Source organism: Entelurus aequoreus, linkage group LG07 (assembly GCF_033978785.1).
Source record: "Entelurus aequoreus isolate RoL-2023_Sb linkage group LG07, RoL_Eaeq_v1.1, whole genome shotgun sequence".
NCBI lineage: Eukaryota > Metazoa > Chordata > Actinopteri > Syngnathiformes > Syngnathidae > Entelurus > Entelurus aequoreus.
Window position 1 is genome coordinate 19,281,275 of NC_084737.1, and position 15,000 is coordinate 19,296,274.

General features: G+C 35.6%; 1 protein-coding gene across 1 annotated transcript in view; it reads right to left on the minus strand.

Moving 5' to 3' along the window:
- The window catches only part of LOC133652980 (uncharacterized), a 69,572-nt gene that overhangs the window by 11,952 nt on the left and 42,620 nt on the right, over positions 1–15,000 (minus strand). Inside the window, exons 2-4 of the mRNA XM_062051954.1 lie at positions 6,675–6,737; positions 4,559–4,809; positions 4,413–4,490 (exon numbers count right to left, since the gene is read on the minus strand). Of these exons, the coding sequence (XP_061907938.1) occupies positions 4,413–4,490; positions 4,559–4,809; positions 6,675–6,737 (392 nt within the window). The remainder of the gene's footprint in view (positions 1–4,412; positions 4,491–4,558; positions 4,810–6,674; positions 6,738–15,000) is intronic.

Below are 15,000 nucleotides of genomic sequence, written 5' to 3' on the forward strand. Positions count from 1 at the left end.
TTAGAAACTGCTTTTTTGGTGGAGGTTGACGCCTCAGACTCTGGGATTGGGGCTATTCTCTCTCAACGGTCCAAAAGTGACAATGTGGTTCACCCGGTTGCTTTTTTCTCCAGGCGCCTGACCCCGGCCGAACAGAATTATGATGCTGGGAATAGAGAATTACTGGCAGTCCATGAGGCCCTGGTGGAATGGAGACACTGGTTGGAAGGAGCTAGACACCAGTTTCAGATCCTAACCGACCACAGTAACCTTCTACACATCCATGCTGCCAAGAGGATCAACAACCGCCAGGCAAGGTGGCAGCAGTTTTTCTCTCGCTTCAATTACGTGCTTTCTTTCAGACCTGGGTCCAAGAACACTAAGGCTGACGCACTGTCCCGGTTATTTCTGAAAGAACCTACCAGTCCGGCAGTGGCAGAACCCATCCTTCCTTCCACTCGTATCATTGGGATGGTAACTTGGAAAGTGGAGGACCTAGTTAAGGCTGCACTGCGTTCCAATCCAGGACCGGGAGGTGGACCTCCCAACAAACTGTTCGTCCATCGGGAGTTACGACCCAGGGTCCTGGATTGGGGGCACTCTAGCCTGTTCTCATGCCATCCTGGCTTTCAACGAACCCTATCACTGCTGCGAAGACGTTTTTGGTGGCCATCAATGGCCAAGGACACTCGTGAGTTAATCGCTGCTTGTTTAACTTGTGCCCGTAGTAAGATGTCACACAGGCCTCCTGCTGGTCTTCTTCACCCTCTCTCCATTCCTGCCCGTCTTTGGTCACACATCGCCCTGGATTTTGTCACAGGATTTCCAGCCTCCAGAGGTAACACCACTGTCCTTACTATTGTAGACCGTTTCTCCAAAGCAGCCCATTTTGTTCCACTGCGAAAGTTACCTTCTACCTCAGAGACTTCTGACCTCCTCACACTTCACGTCGTCAAACATGGTATTCCGATGGATATCGTTTCTGACCGAGGCCCTCAGTTTACATCGCAAGTATGGAGAGCCTTCTGCAAGGGTATCGGGGCCTCGGTCAGCCTCACATCGGGATACCATCCCCAGAGCATCGGGCAGGCTGAAAGAACTAATCAAAGCTTGGAGACCATGCTCCGATGTGTCGCCTGTCATCAACCCACGTCCTGGAGCAAGTTTTTGCCATGGGTGGAGTTTTCTTATAACTCCTTGAAGAGCTCCGCTACCGGTATGTCCCCATTTGAGTGCTCATTAGGTTATCAACCCCCTTTATTTCCCCAACAGGAACTGGAAATCGCTGTTCCCTCTACTAGAGCTCATATTAGACGGTGTCAGAGGGTGTGGAGAGCCGCTTGTGCAGCTTTGGAAAGAGCATCTGAGAAAATGTGTCGCAACGCCAACCGTCATCGTATTCCAGCCCCGTCCTATAAAGCAGGACAACAAGTGATGCTTCTCACTAAGGACCTCAGTCTCCAGGTACCATCTAGAAAATTGGCTCCCCGTTATGTTGGTCCGTTCTCCATCATTTCTATCATAAACCCTGTATCTGTTAAATTGGCTCTCCCACCCTCGGTCAAGTGGCATCCTGTTGTCCATGTTTCCCAGATTAAACCGGTAGCGGAGAGTGCTCTGTCCCCTCCTGTCCCTGCCCCCCCACCCTCTAGGTTTTTGCCTAATGGAGATCAGGTTTGGACGGTCAAGGAGATCCTCAGGGTCCGTCGACAAGGTAGGGGGCTTGTTTATCTGGTCGACTGGGAGGGATATGGACCTGAAGACAGATCATGGGTGCCAGCCTCCTACCTTGCCGATCCCTCACTTCTAGGGGACTTCTACCGTGCCAATCCTGATGCTGCTCGGCGCTCGTCGGGGGCCTCGCATAAGGGGGGGGGGGGGGTACTGTCATGACGCGGAGTCGATCCCAGGTTTCCACTGCAGCTGGAGCTGCAGGCACCTCTGCTGGCAGGACGCTCAAACACACCTCTGCTCACACTGAGCACAACACGCCCACACAGCAACAAGTGTGCAAGCAATCACTGATCAGCACACCTGGACTTGACGAGGGGGAGCGGCATAAAGACCAGCGGACCCAAGGAACCTTTGCCAGAACGTCGCTAACCTTCCAGTAAGCATCACGTCTGGCATTCCTTTTCCCAGTGATTTCCTCGTCCTTGTTTTGCTCTATTTCTCCGTGTTTCCCCCTGGTTTATGCCCTTTTGTATTTCCACAGTGACTCTCCTGACCTCCGTGATCGTGCCTTGTCACTCGACACCCATCCGGATTCCTAACGGCCCACCTCGATCCATGACCTCCCTGCTCGGACCCAGACCACGCTGCCCTGCTCTTGTCCACGACCACTTGCCTGTCCGTGAACTGCCTCTTCGCCTTTTCCCCCTTGGATACGACGAAAGATACAACCAACATTTACAGACAACAACCCTTGGTAACATTTACATTATAATTTTACACATAGTCAACACTCACTCACTTTGAGTAGCATACACACGCCACGTATTCATCTAAGGTTTTTCCAATAAACCTTGTAAACCGCAGTCCTGCCCTGGTTGTCGCCTCCTTCCCTTCTCTGAGATACAACTTTAACTTTAACATATATATATATATATATATATTAGTTGAGGTTACTGCGATGAGGTGGCGACTTGTCCAGGGTGTACCCCGCCTTCCGCCCGATTGTAGCTGAGATAGGCTCCAGCGCCCCCCGCGACCCCGAAGGGAATAAGCGGTAGAAAATGGATGGATGGATGGATAGTTGAGGTTACTGTGGTTTATCCGTTATACAGTGTAGAGCGGTTAAGTCAGGAAAAAAACAGAGGCTATTTCATCCCTACAAGCCTGTTTCGCAGATTTCCTTGCTCTTCAGCGGAGTTTATTAATAATAAAAATATTATTGTTATTCCCTGCTCTTCAGGAGAGTTTATTTTTTACTATTAATAAACTTCCCTGAAGAGCAGGGAAACCTGCGAAACAGGCTTGTAGGGATAAAATAGCCTCGGTGTTTTTTCCTGACCTAACGTGTGTGTGTGTGTGTGTGTGTGTGTGTGTGTGTGTGTGTGTGTGTGTGTGTGTGTGTGTGTGTGTGTGTGTGTGTGTGTGTGTGTGTGTGTGTGTGTGTGTGTGTGTGTGTGTGTGTGTGTGTGTGTGTGTGTGTGTGTGTGTGTGTGTGTGTGTGTGTGTGTGTGTGTGTGTGTGTGTGTGTGTGTGTGTGTGTGTGTGTGTGTGTGTGTGTGTGTGTGTGTGTGTGTGTGTGTGTGTGTGTGTGTGTGTGTGTGTGTGTGTGTGTGTGTGTGTGTGTGTGTCAATACATTTTTAAAAAGATGTTTCAGGCCAACTCCATGTAACCAAAAGGAACCTGTTTTGGAAAAGTTTCACTGTAATTTGAATGGCAAATAATACAATACAATCGATTCTGAATCAAATCGTCACCCCAGAAATCGGACTGGGATTGAGTCGTTAGGTGCCCAAAGATTCACACCCCTAATATTTAGCAGTAAACCGGCACACTCCACAAGACAGTTGCACTCAAATTTGTTTAACCCTCATTACAAATTGTCCTTATTTGTAAAATATACAATAGACCAGGCAGCAGATGGCGGCAGAATGATGCAGTAGCGACGTACAATACCTTCTTTCATTTTAAATGATCCACTCAACGGATAACGAAACGGTAAGATGCAAAGACTTAAGTCAACTTGACCATCATCTTTTTTTTGTTAGAGTTCCGTGCAGCACTCACAATTAGTTGAATGCACGATGCCCACCCTGAACTCCATTGTAAAAATGTGTGATTCTACATCGGTTGTAATTATTTTATTTCATGCTTAAATCTATCATGTTCACATTGGTTAAGATTGTAGTTATGTTACCTTGATTACGGCTATGGTGTCATTTTGATGATTGTTTTGTTTATAGCATAATTGTCATATTTAATTGAGGACAAATGAACGTGTTGTGGCAGTTGCGGATGTCACCGATGCGGCGGTTTGAGGAAACACTCGTTGCTTTTCCAAACGCGTCCTTAATGAACTGCCAACATGAGAATGCTAAACAAGACGTGCTTAAAGTTTAAAGGCGTCGTAAAAACTCTGAGTTCTTTGTGTACTTCACGGTGTTTTGAAACGGCACCAAAATTGTTCCTCGGAATTTATAACTTGAAATGTTTTGCCAAGAGGATCATTTGTAAAATGTACATTTTCAGAATGGGCTTCTTCTATTTTTTTGGCCAAAGTGAGACAAAGAAAACAATCTGAAGTTGTCTCTTATTTTAAGTTATCATGCCACGATTTTACCAAAATGGATTTTCCTCCAGCTCCTGAGCTAAATAAAGTGACTTTGCAACAGACTAACAAAAACAAAAAAAATCTATTTAAAAGTTTATACATTTTTAAATTAGAGTTGTGAGTCACAGTTGTGTATTGGTATGCACTCACGCAGTCAATAGTGGCGACTACAGCTTTGACGGCTCGACCCTCCTCGATCTCCTCCTTGCCGACACACTCCACCGAGGCCTGCAGGACAGGAAGTGACATCAGACGTGTATAATATAAATATTCTGCATGTATAAAATATTCGCCACCTCCGGTTTAATGTTGTTGGAAGAATCGGACGCCTCTATGACCACGGGGCCGTCGTCAGCGTGTGCACCAGGACCGACTGTGGTCCTCGAGGGCTCATCTTGCTGCTGGTGCCCCCCGGTTGAGCTGCTCGCTGGAGGACTAGTGTTCCCCGCGGGTGCATCAGAGTCTCCATCGGTCACCGGGGAGGCTCCAGAATGTGGAGCATCTGTGATGTCGAGCTGCGAGTCATCGTCCATGACAGCAGGAGTCACTAAGAGTTCAGGGATTAGGATTATTAAATATGCTTTCATCGTGTTGAAATTTATCGCAAACATCAAATAGATACCTTTATGTGCCAGCCTTGTCTTTCGTTGAGTCCTACAAAGTGCTTACACTGTAAGTATTGCACTAAGTGCGCACCTTCTGATCGTAACGCGCACCTTAGTCGTAGTTTTTATTTACGGGTTCGGAGGCGTTGAAATCGCCGTGTAAAATCGCTTATGCTAATCAGCAGCATGTATATGGCAGATCCGATGTAAATTAGCATCAAGCTAGTGCATTTTAAAAAGTGGAGCCTTACTTTTGAGCGCTTTCTATCAGGCAGTCTGCGATGAGTACGTGTGTTTACCCGGCAAGAGTTTGAGCCAAAAAGTGATGGTCTGCTAGAAAGTGAGTTTTGAGGTTGTAAATGCAGTGAAAGTGTCATATGAGTCGTGCTATAAGTACTGTTAACTTAGATTTGGTGTCTGATATAATCCCGACATGACAATATGGTGCCTGCCAAAAAGTCATCTCGAGAATTAAATGTGCATGAATATGATTCAAAGTGAGAGACAGTCTTTTTCGATTAGAAATGAAAACATTTATATTAGACATCATATTTTGTAACTAGTTAACAATATTTATAGCCCTTGCAGTGCATTCAGAACCTACAAACTAACCTGCTGTTGTTTACCTTTTTAACCAGCTGTTTACCTTTCTAACCTGCCATTGTTGACCTTTTTAACCTTCTGTTGTTGACCTTTTTAACCTTCCGTTGTTTACCTTTTTAACCTGCTGTTGTTTACCTTTTTAACCTGCCGTTGTTGACCTTTTTAACCTGCTGTTGTGTGCATTTCTAACCTGCTGTTGTTTACTTTTTAACCTGCTGCTATTTACAGTTTTAACATGCTGATGTTTACCTTTTTAACCTGCTGTTGTTTACCTTTTCAACCTGCCATTGTTTACCTTTTTCACCTGCTGTTTTAGCTTTCTAACCCACTGTTGTTTACCTTTCTAACCTGCTGTTTACCTTTTTAACATGCTGTTGTTTACCTTTTTAACATGCTGTTTTTATCTTTTCAACCTGCTGTTGTTTACCTTTTAACCTGCTGTTGTTTACATTTTCAACCTGCTGTTGTTACCTTTTTAACCTGTTGATGCTTACCTTTCTAACCTGCTGTCGTTCAACTTTTTAACCAGCTGTTGTTTATCTTTCTATTCTGCCGTTGTTTACCTTTTAAACCTGCTGTTGTTTACCTTTTTAACCTGCTGTTGTTTTTAACGTTTCAATCTGCTGTTATGTACCTTTTTAACCTGCTGATGTTTACCTTTGTAATCCGCTGATGTTTGGCTTTTTTTAACCTGCTGTTTTTTACCTTTCTAACCTGCTGTTGTTGACCTTTTTAACCTGCTGTTGTTTACATTTTTAACCGGCTGTTGTTTACATTTTCAACCTTCTGTTGTTTACCTTTTTAACTTGCTGATGTTCAACTTATTAACCAGCTGTTGTTAATCTTTCTAACCTCATATTGTTTACCTTTATAACATGCTGCTGTTTACATTTGTAACCTGCTGTTGTTTACCTTTCTAGCCTCCTGTTGTTTACCTTTTTAACCTGTTGTTGTTTACCTTTTAAACCTGCTGTTTTTTACCTTTCTAACCTGCTGTTGTTTACCTTTTTAACATTCTATTGTTTACCTTTCTAACCTGCTGTTGTTTACCTTTCTAGCCTGCTGTTGTTCACCTTTTCAACATGCTATTGTTTACCTTTCTAACCTGCTGTTTTTACCTTTCTAACCTGCTGTTGTTTACCTTTCTATACAGAATGTTTCCTGTCATGGAAGCAGACAGTAAAGTGTACAGGTGGACACCCACCAACATCAGCTGGATCCACTACAGGTGCGTCTGTAACGAGATCATCTTGGCCCATCACACCGTCTGCAAAAGGACACAATGACAAGGAACATTAAAGCAGGCGTGTCCAAAGTGCGGCCTGGGGACTATTTGTGGCCTGAAGCAAATTTTTTAACGGTCTGGGGCACATTATAAAAATACTATTTTAAACAACATAAACAAGTGGAATAAAAGAGCAAACAGGTGAAAAGTAATGAAAAACATTGCAATGTTGACACTAATAACACAAATATGCCACGTGGGCAGTTTTTTTGTTTTTTTTTTAGCTTTTAAACTGTCATTATTCTTGTTTATTGCCTCCATTTATGTCTCATGGATCGAAAAACATCTGTCAATGTTGACAAAAGTCCCACAAATGTTTTCTCATCAACTAGTTAAACATTTTGTTTGCCACTTGGAACAACAACATGTGAACAAAACTATTCATTGATGAAAACACACAATCGTTGTAGCTCACTCCTACTTCCTGTTCCTGTCTACACCCCTAAGCCTTCTGGGTAATGTAGTATACAAACATTTGCTTGCAAGTTGACATGTATTTCTATATTTGTTGATTTTTTTTTTGGATCCAGGGTAAGACAATTAGGAACATATTTACATTTGCAATGCCGACCTAGCAAACAGGCAGCATTTACATGTTAGAGATGTTGAAGTGTGATGATAATCTCTTATCGTCTCATTTACATATTTATTTCTGTAATTATAATTAATCATCACTGTTATTAGCTATAATGGATGAAAACAGTACAGTAATTTCACAACGAGCTCTGAGTATGTGCTTTTCCTGCCATCTAGTGTCTGCTTTTAAGTCTGTGTGCTATACAACGAGTAAAACATCAATACAGTATTTGTTTTACGATTTTGGATGAAATTCTGTATTTTTTTGAGGTAAAGGTTGTAAGAAACACTTCATATTCTTACATAATGTATATATTACATATTTTTATGAATGTTACTACATTATATATATACTTACATCATGTATACATGACATTTTATTATGAATGTTACAACATTACATATATACTTACATCATGTATATATTACATGTTATTATGAATGTTACTACATTACATATATACTTACATCATGTATATATTACATGTTATTATGAATGTTGCTACATTACATATATACTTACATCATGTATATATTACATGTTATTATGAATGTTACTACATTACATATATACTTACATCATGTATATATTACATGTTATTATGAATGTTACTACATCATATATATACTTACATCATGTATATATTACATTTTATTATGAATGTTACTACATTACATATATACTTACATCATGTATATATGACATGTTATTATGAATGTTACTAAATTATATATATACTTACATCATGTATATAATACATGTTATTATGAATGTTACTACAAACGTACATTACATATATACTTACATGTATATATTACATTTTATTATGAATGTTACTTCATTACATATATACTTACATAATGTATATATTACATGTTATTATGAATGTTACTACATTACATATATACTTACACCATGTATATATTGCATGTTATTATGAATGTTACTACATTACATATATACTTACATCATGTATATATTACATGTTATTATGAATGTTATTATATTACATGTATAGTTACATCATGTATATATTACATCTTATTATGAATGTTTCTACATTACATATATACTTACATCATGTATACTTTACATGTTATGAATGTTACTACATTACTTATATACTTACATCATGCATATATTACATGTTATTATGAATGTTACTATATTACATATATACTTACATCATGTATATATTACATGTTATTATGAATGTTACTACATTACATATATAGTTACATCATGTATATATTACATCTTATTATGAATGTTTCTACATTACATATATACTTACATCATGTATATTTTACATGTTATTATGAATGTTACTACATTACTTATATACTTACATCATGCATATATTACATGTTATTATGAATGTTACTATCTTACATATATACTTACATCATGTATATATTGCATGTTATTATGAATGTTACTACATTACATATATACTTACATCATGTATATATTACATTTTATTATGAATGTTACTACATTACATATATACTTACACCATGTATATATTACATGTTATTATGAATGTTAGTACATTAAATATATACTTATGTCATGTATATATTACATGTTATTATGAATGTTACTACATTACATATACACTTACGTCATGTATACATTACATGTTATTATGAATGTTACTACATTACACATATACTTACATCATGCATATATTACATGTTATTATGAATGTTGTTACATCACATATATACTTACATCATGTATATATTCAAACTACTAGTTTTATATCAAATAAAAGCAAGACATTGATAACAAAATCATAAAATCATTGTTTTTGGAAAAAATGGCCTCACAACATTGCCGCAACTTTCTGAAAAAGCTGCATTGAATTGAGGTATTTTAGGCAAAAAAAAAAAAAAAAAGCCTGCACAATTTCGGAGGGACTGCTTATAGTAGTGGCTCTCAAACTTATTTCCTCCACTTAGCACCTCAGAAAACACTTGGCTCTCCAAGTACCACCACAATGACCAATATTATTTCACAGTAGCGTAGTAAGCCTATGTATTCATTAAAAACAGGTGCGTTGAATATTTGTGGCCATAGAATGCGCAAACATCGTCAACAATTACAGTACTTGTTCATAGACTTCTTTGGCGTACCAGCTGGTGGAACCCGCATACCACAGTTTGAGAACCGGTACAAAATCTGGCCCATTTCTTCATGTAAATATTTCAATGCACTAAAAAAAGGGCCTTGTTCTTATGTAAACTACAAGTTGGTCTATAAAGGGTGTGGAGGGAAAAGGGAAGGACGCTGCGGAACATCATGTGACTTATTGATGTTTGACGTGGCGCACCGCACACCATAAGTAGAAGGCAGGGCGCAACATGGAGGTCTACGCGTTGCACAGAAACAATAAATACTATAGTGATGGTAAAGTGCGCTTCACTCAAATCCTCTGCACCAGTGGGATAAACTCTACAGGGTCCACTGCAACAGGACTAAACAAAGCACACACATGCACAATCATACACGCACACTATATATATATAAGTGGTAGAAAATGGATGGATGGATGGATGGATATATATATATATATATATATATATATATATATATATATATATATATATATATACTGTATGTATGTACTGTATGTATGTACATATAAACATATATGTTTATATATACATATATTCATGTATATGTATATATATATATACATATATATGTATGTACATGTATATATGTATATTTATATGTGTATATATATGGGTATATATACCTATATACAATGCTACAATATTATATTCATACACATATATACACATAATAAAATATATAAATACATATACTGTATATTGGTGTATACCTGTATACTAATATAGTATATAGTTATATAATATATATATATATATATATATATATATATATATATATATATATATATATATATATATATATATATATATATATATATATATATATATGTATGTATATATATATATATACATATATATATATATATATATATATATATATATATATATATATATATATATATATATATATATATATATATATATATATATGTATATATATATATATATATATATATATATATATATGTATATATATATATATACATACATATATATATATATATATATATATATATATATATATATATATATAACATTTAAAATATTTATATAAATATAAACAAAAAATATATGTACATAGATGGGTGTATATATGTATACATACAAGCGTGTATACTGTATGTATGTATACATATGTGCATATATATATATATATATATACTGCATGTATATATATATGGGTATACATATACATATATAAATGTATATATATTTATATTATTATATTATATATATATAAATATATACACACATATATACACTTATTAGTATACACACATATATATATTTATATATGTATATATATATATATATATATATATATATATATATATATATATATATATATATATATATATATATACATACATACATACATACATACATATATTTATATATATATAAACATTTAGAAAATATATATAAATATAAAAACATATATATATACATATATGGGTGTATATATGTATACATATAAGTGTGTATACTGTATATATATATATATATATATATATATATATATATATATATATATATATATATATATATATATATATATATGGGTATACATATCTATATTATTATATTATATATATATATAAATAAATATATATACACATATATACACTTATTAGTATACACAAAAAATATATATACATATATGGGTGTATATATGTATACATATAAGTGTGTATACTGTATATATATATATATATTCATTATAATTATTATTCCAAACAATACATTGCAAGAATTGGTTTGAATCAGGAATCGATTCTGAGTCTTTAGGTGCCCAGAGATTCACACTCCTGCTAATTCTGTGTAATAATTGTGTCTTCAGGATGTGAAAATAATGTAAAGTTGGAGTGTCTTAGAATAGTTCCACCTCGGTGCTGATGATTTTATGAGAACTACGTCACACACAAAAGTCCAATTACATTAAAATGAGCTCCGACTTTGTCAAAAAAAAACACTCCAATGAGGTGAGATATGTACTGTGCTGAGGGTGGGTTAGGGTGAGCAAATCAAGCGCTCCGTTTCACCTATTTCGCTGAGGGTCGTAAACGTGCCCTGAGTTTATTGTAAACAAACATGGCGTCCATCAGGGTTTCAGAAAGAGACTTCCCACGTGTTCTGCAAACATTCAGCAAGAAGGAGAATAAACATCACGCTTCAACACATCAAAACCTTATCAGCCACCTGGAACTGTTTTTGAAAGCCCAAGAAGACGCCTGCTTTGTTGGGGTGGGAGATTGATTTCAAAATTACTTAGAGGGGGTCCTTCTACCAATACGCCTGTTTGCTCGCCAAGTGTTTGAGCCTGTGAAGAGTGGCAGGAAGCCAGCGTCATCTCTGGGGAGAACGCAGGGCGGTGTGAGTAGAGGGTGGGAGGGGTGCAGCTGTCTCTCCGACTTCACATAAGTTGGTCGTCAGGACGATGTGAAAGATGTGACATCATCGCAAAGAGGCGCTCCAGCCACCTGAAGGATTTGTGTGGGGCCTCCACCCAGAGTCCAGACCCTATAGAAACTACGCCCTGGCTCTCAGTCTGGGACACGTCCCACTTTCTTCCAGATGTCCACACAGGACCCTTAAGTGAACCTCCCTTTAAATACCTCCACCACGAGGTCAGGAATCCATTATTTGGCTAACCCAGGGGTGTGCAAAGTGCGGCCCGGGGGCCCATTCTAAAATACTATTACATAAAAAAACAAAGTTTTCTATGACAAAAATAGCATAAAACAAACATTAAAAAAATAAATCAAAAACGTATAATCGACAGGTCTGAAGTTGATATAGAAATGTAAGTGTACAAAAATAAAAATATGTGACTTATTTTTAAGACTTTCATGAGTGGGACCCTTTTGGGTACCTGAGAATTTTAGCGTGTTTCTTTTTTTAAACTGTCATTGTTCAAAAAATAATAATGAACTAAAATCAATGTTGTGATGAATTATTGACCTATTCAAGGATCCAAATACTTTACATCAAAAATTCCAATATTCCATTTTGAAAATTTTGTTGGGGAAATTGTTGCATATTTTGTGTTTGTTTTCATAAAAAGATGTCGTCTTTAACAAAAAGGGCATAAAACTTTAAGAGAAGACAAAAGATCATCACCGAGACAGATGGATCTGAAGTTGGTAAAAAAAAAATGCATGACTAATTTTTAACACTTTTATGAATGGGACGCTTTTAGATCCATGAGAATTTTCCACACTGTCCTTGTTAAAAAAAAAGTGTTTAAAATATATATATATATATATATATATATATATATATATATATATATATATATATATATATATATATATATATATATATATATATATATATATATATATATATATATATATATATATTTATATATATATATATATATATATTTATATATATATATATATATATATATATATATATATATATATATATATATATATATATATATATATATATATATATATATATATATATATATATATATATATATATATATAAATAAAGAATCAAAATCATTGTTGTTGTGAATTATTGAAATATTTAAGGCTCCAATTACTTAACATCAGATAAAATATTGCATATTTTGTGTGTTTGCCATAAAAAAAATCTTTTTTTTCACAAAAAGGGCATCAAACATAAAATTAAATAAAAAATTTTTTATCAAACTTTATATCGACAGGTGGATCTGGAGTTGACCTACAAATGTAAGCATTGAAAGTAAAAAATAAAAAATAAAAAATGTATGACTTATTTTTAACACTTTCATGAGTGGGACCCTTTTGGATCCCTGAGAATTTTAGTGTTTAGTTTTTTTTTCAAACTGACCTTGTTCAAAAATAAAATAAAATAAAAAAAAGAATCAAAATCAATATTGTTATGAATTATTAAAATATTTAAGGCTCCAATCACTAAACATAAAAAAAAAAGTTGCATATTTTGTGTGTTTGCCATAAGAAAGACTAGATAATCTTTCACAAAAAGGGCATCAAACATAAAATGAAATAAAAAAAGTAATCAAATTTTATATCGACAGATGGGTCTGGAGTTGATCTAGAAATTTAAGCATTGAAAGTAAAAAAATAAAAAATAAAGTATGACTTATTTTTAACACCTTTATGAGTGGGACTCTTTTGGATCCCTGATAATTTTAGTGTGTTTTTTCCCCCCCAAACTGTCAATATTATGAATTATGGAGCTATTTAAAGCTCCAATTATTTCACAAAATATAGCATATTTTGTGTTTTTGCCCTTAAAAGACAGGGTTTTCTTTGACAAAAAGAGCATAAAACATAAAAAAAGTTAAACTTTATATTGGCAGATAGATCTGAAGTTGATATAGAGATTTGAGTGTTGGAAAAAAATATATATATACCGTATTTTCCGTACTATAAGGCGCAGTTAAAACCCTTTTTTTCCCACAAAAAACTTGACAGTGGGCCTTATAACCGGTGCGCCTAATGTACGGAATCATTTTTGTTTTGCTTACCGACCTCGAAGCAATTTTATTCGGTACATGGTGTAATGATAAGTGTTACCAGTAGCTGGCAGTCAAACATAAGAGATACGTACAGACTGCAATATGACGGCAATATGACTCAAGTAAACAACACAAACATTTTATATGTTCCGTTTAAAATATAGAACATTACACACGGCGCTCAAAAATCAATCAAAATGTTTTTAGTACGACTTTGGTAAGCTATAAAGCCGCAACGCTTGATGTGCTTCAACATACGAATATTATTATAGTGTGTGTATAAGGTAAGACATATTATCTGGTGTTTTATTTCGCAATATTATGCAAAAGTGACTTTTCTCACCTACTGGTACCTGCTGATCTGTATTTGGGATCTGCATAAGTCCTGAAAAAATTGCGCGTGTCCGCCTTTGTAGTCTGTGTGGGGCCTCCACTCCAAAGGGGTGTTTTTGTTTTTATTTTTTAAACAAAAAGGGATTTTTTTTTTTTTACCTTTTTAAATCACAAGAATGTTAGTAATTTCACTCTATGCTGTTTTATTTTTTTCTTTTCTTTAAAATTACCATCAAATTTTACAAATATGTTTGTGCCTCGGAAGAGTCCTAAAAATGCTGAATATTTGAAAAACTTTTGCACTTTGATGATGCAGTTACATGATTATATCAACTATCAGAGACAGAAACTCTTCATTTAAACATGATGTGCTTTTTTGCTGCTTCTACACAGCTCAATCAACACAGAAAAAGGTAAAGTGAAATAACAGACAGTCGTCGTAGTCGATAAGCTTCTACTTTTTCTCTATCTTCTTCTTATGGGACATTCATCCTTCGCTGTTGCCATTTGTAATATAACGTAGTGTAAAGTTCTTACTTATATCTGTCAGTAAACTCACAATGAAAGCACTAAAACATACCGGTGTAGTGACTTTACATTATTCACCCGAGGAACTTTAGTTATTAAAGAGTTCACGGGACACATTTTGACCAAAGAACCACCATTACATTTTATGTAGACTAGGGATGTCCGATAATGGCTTTTGTGCCGATATCT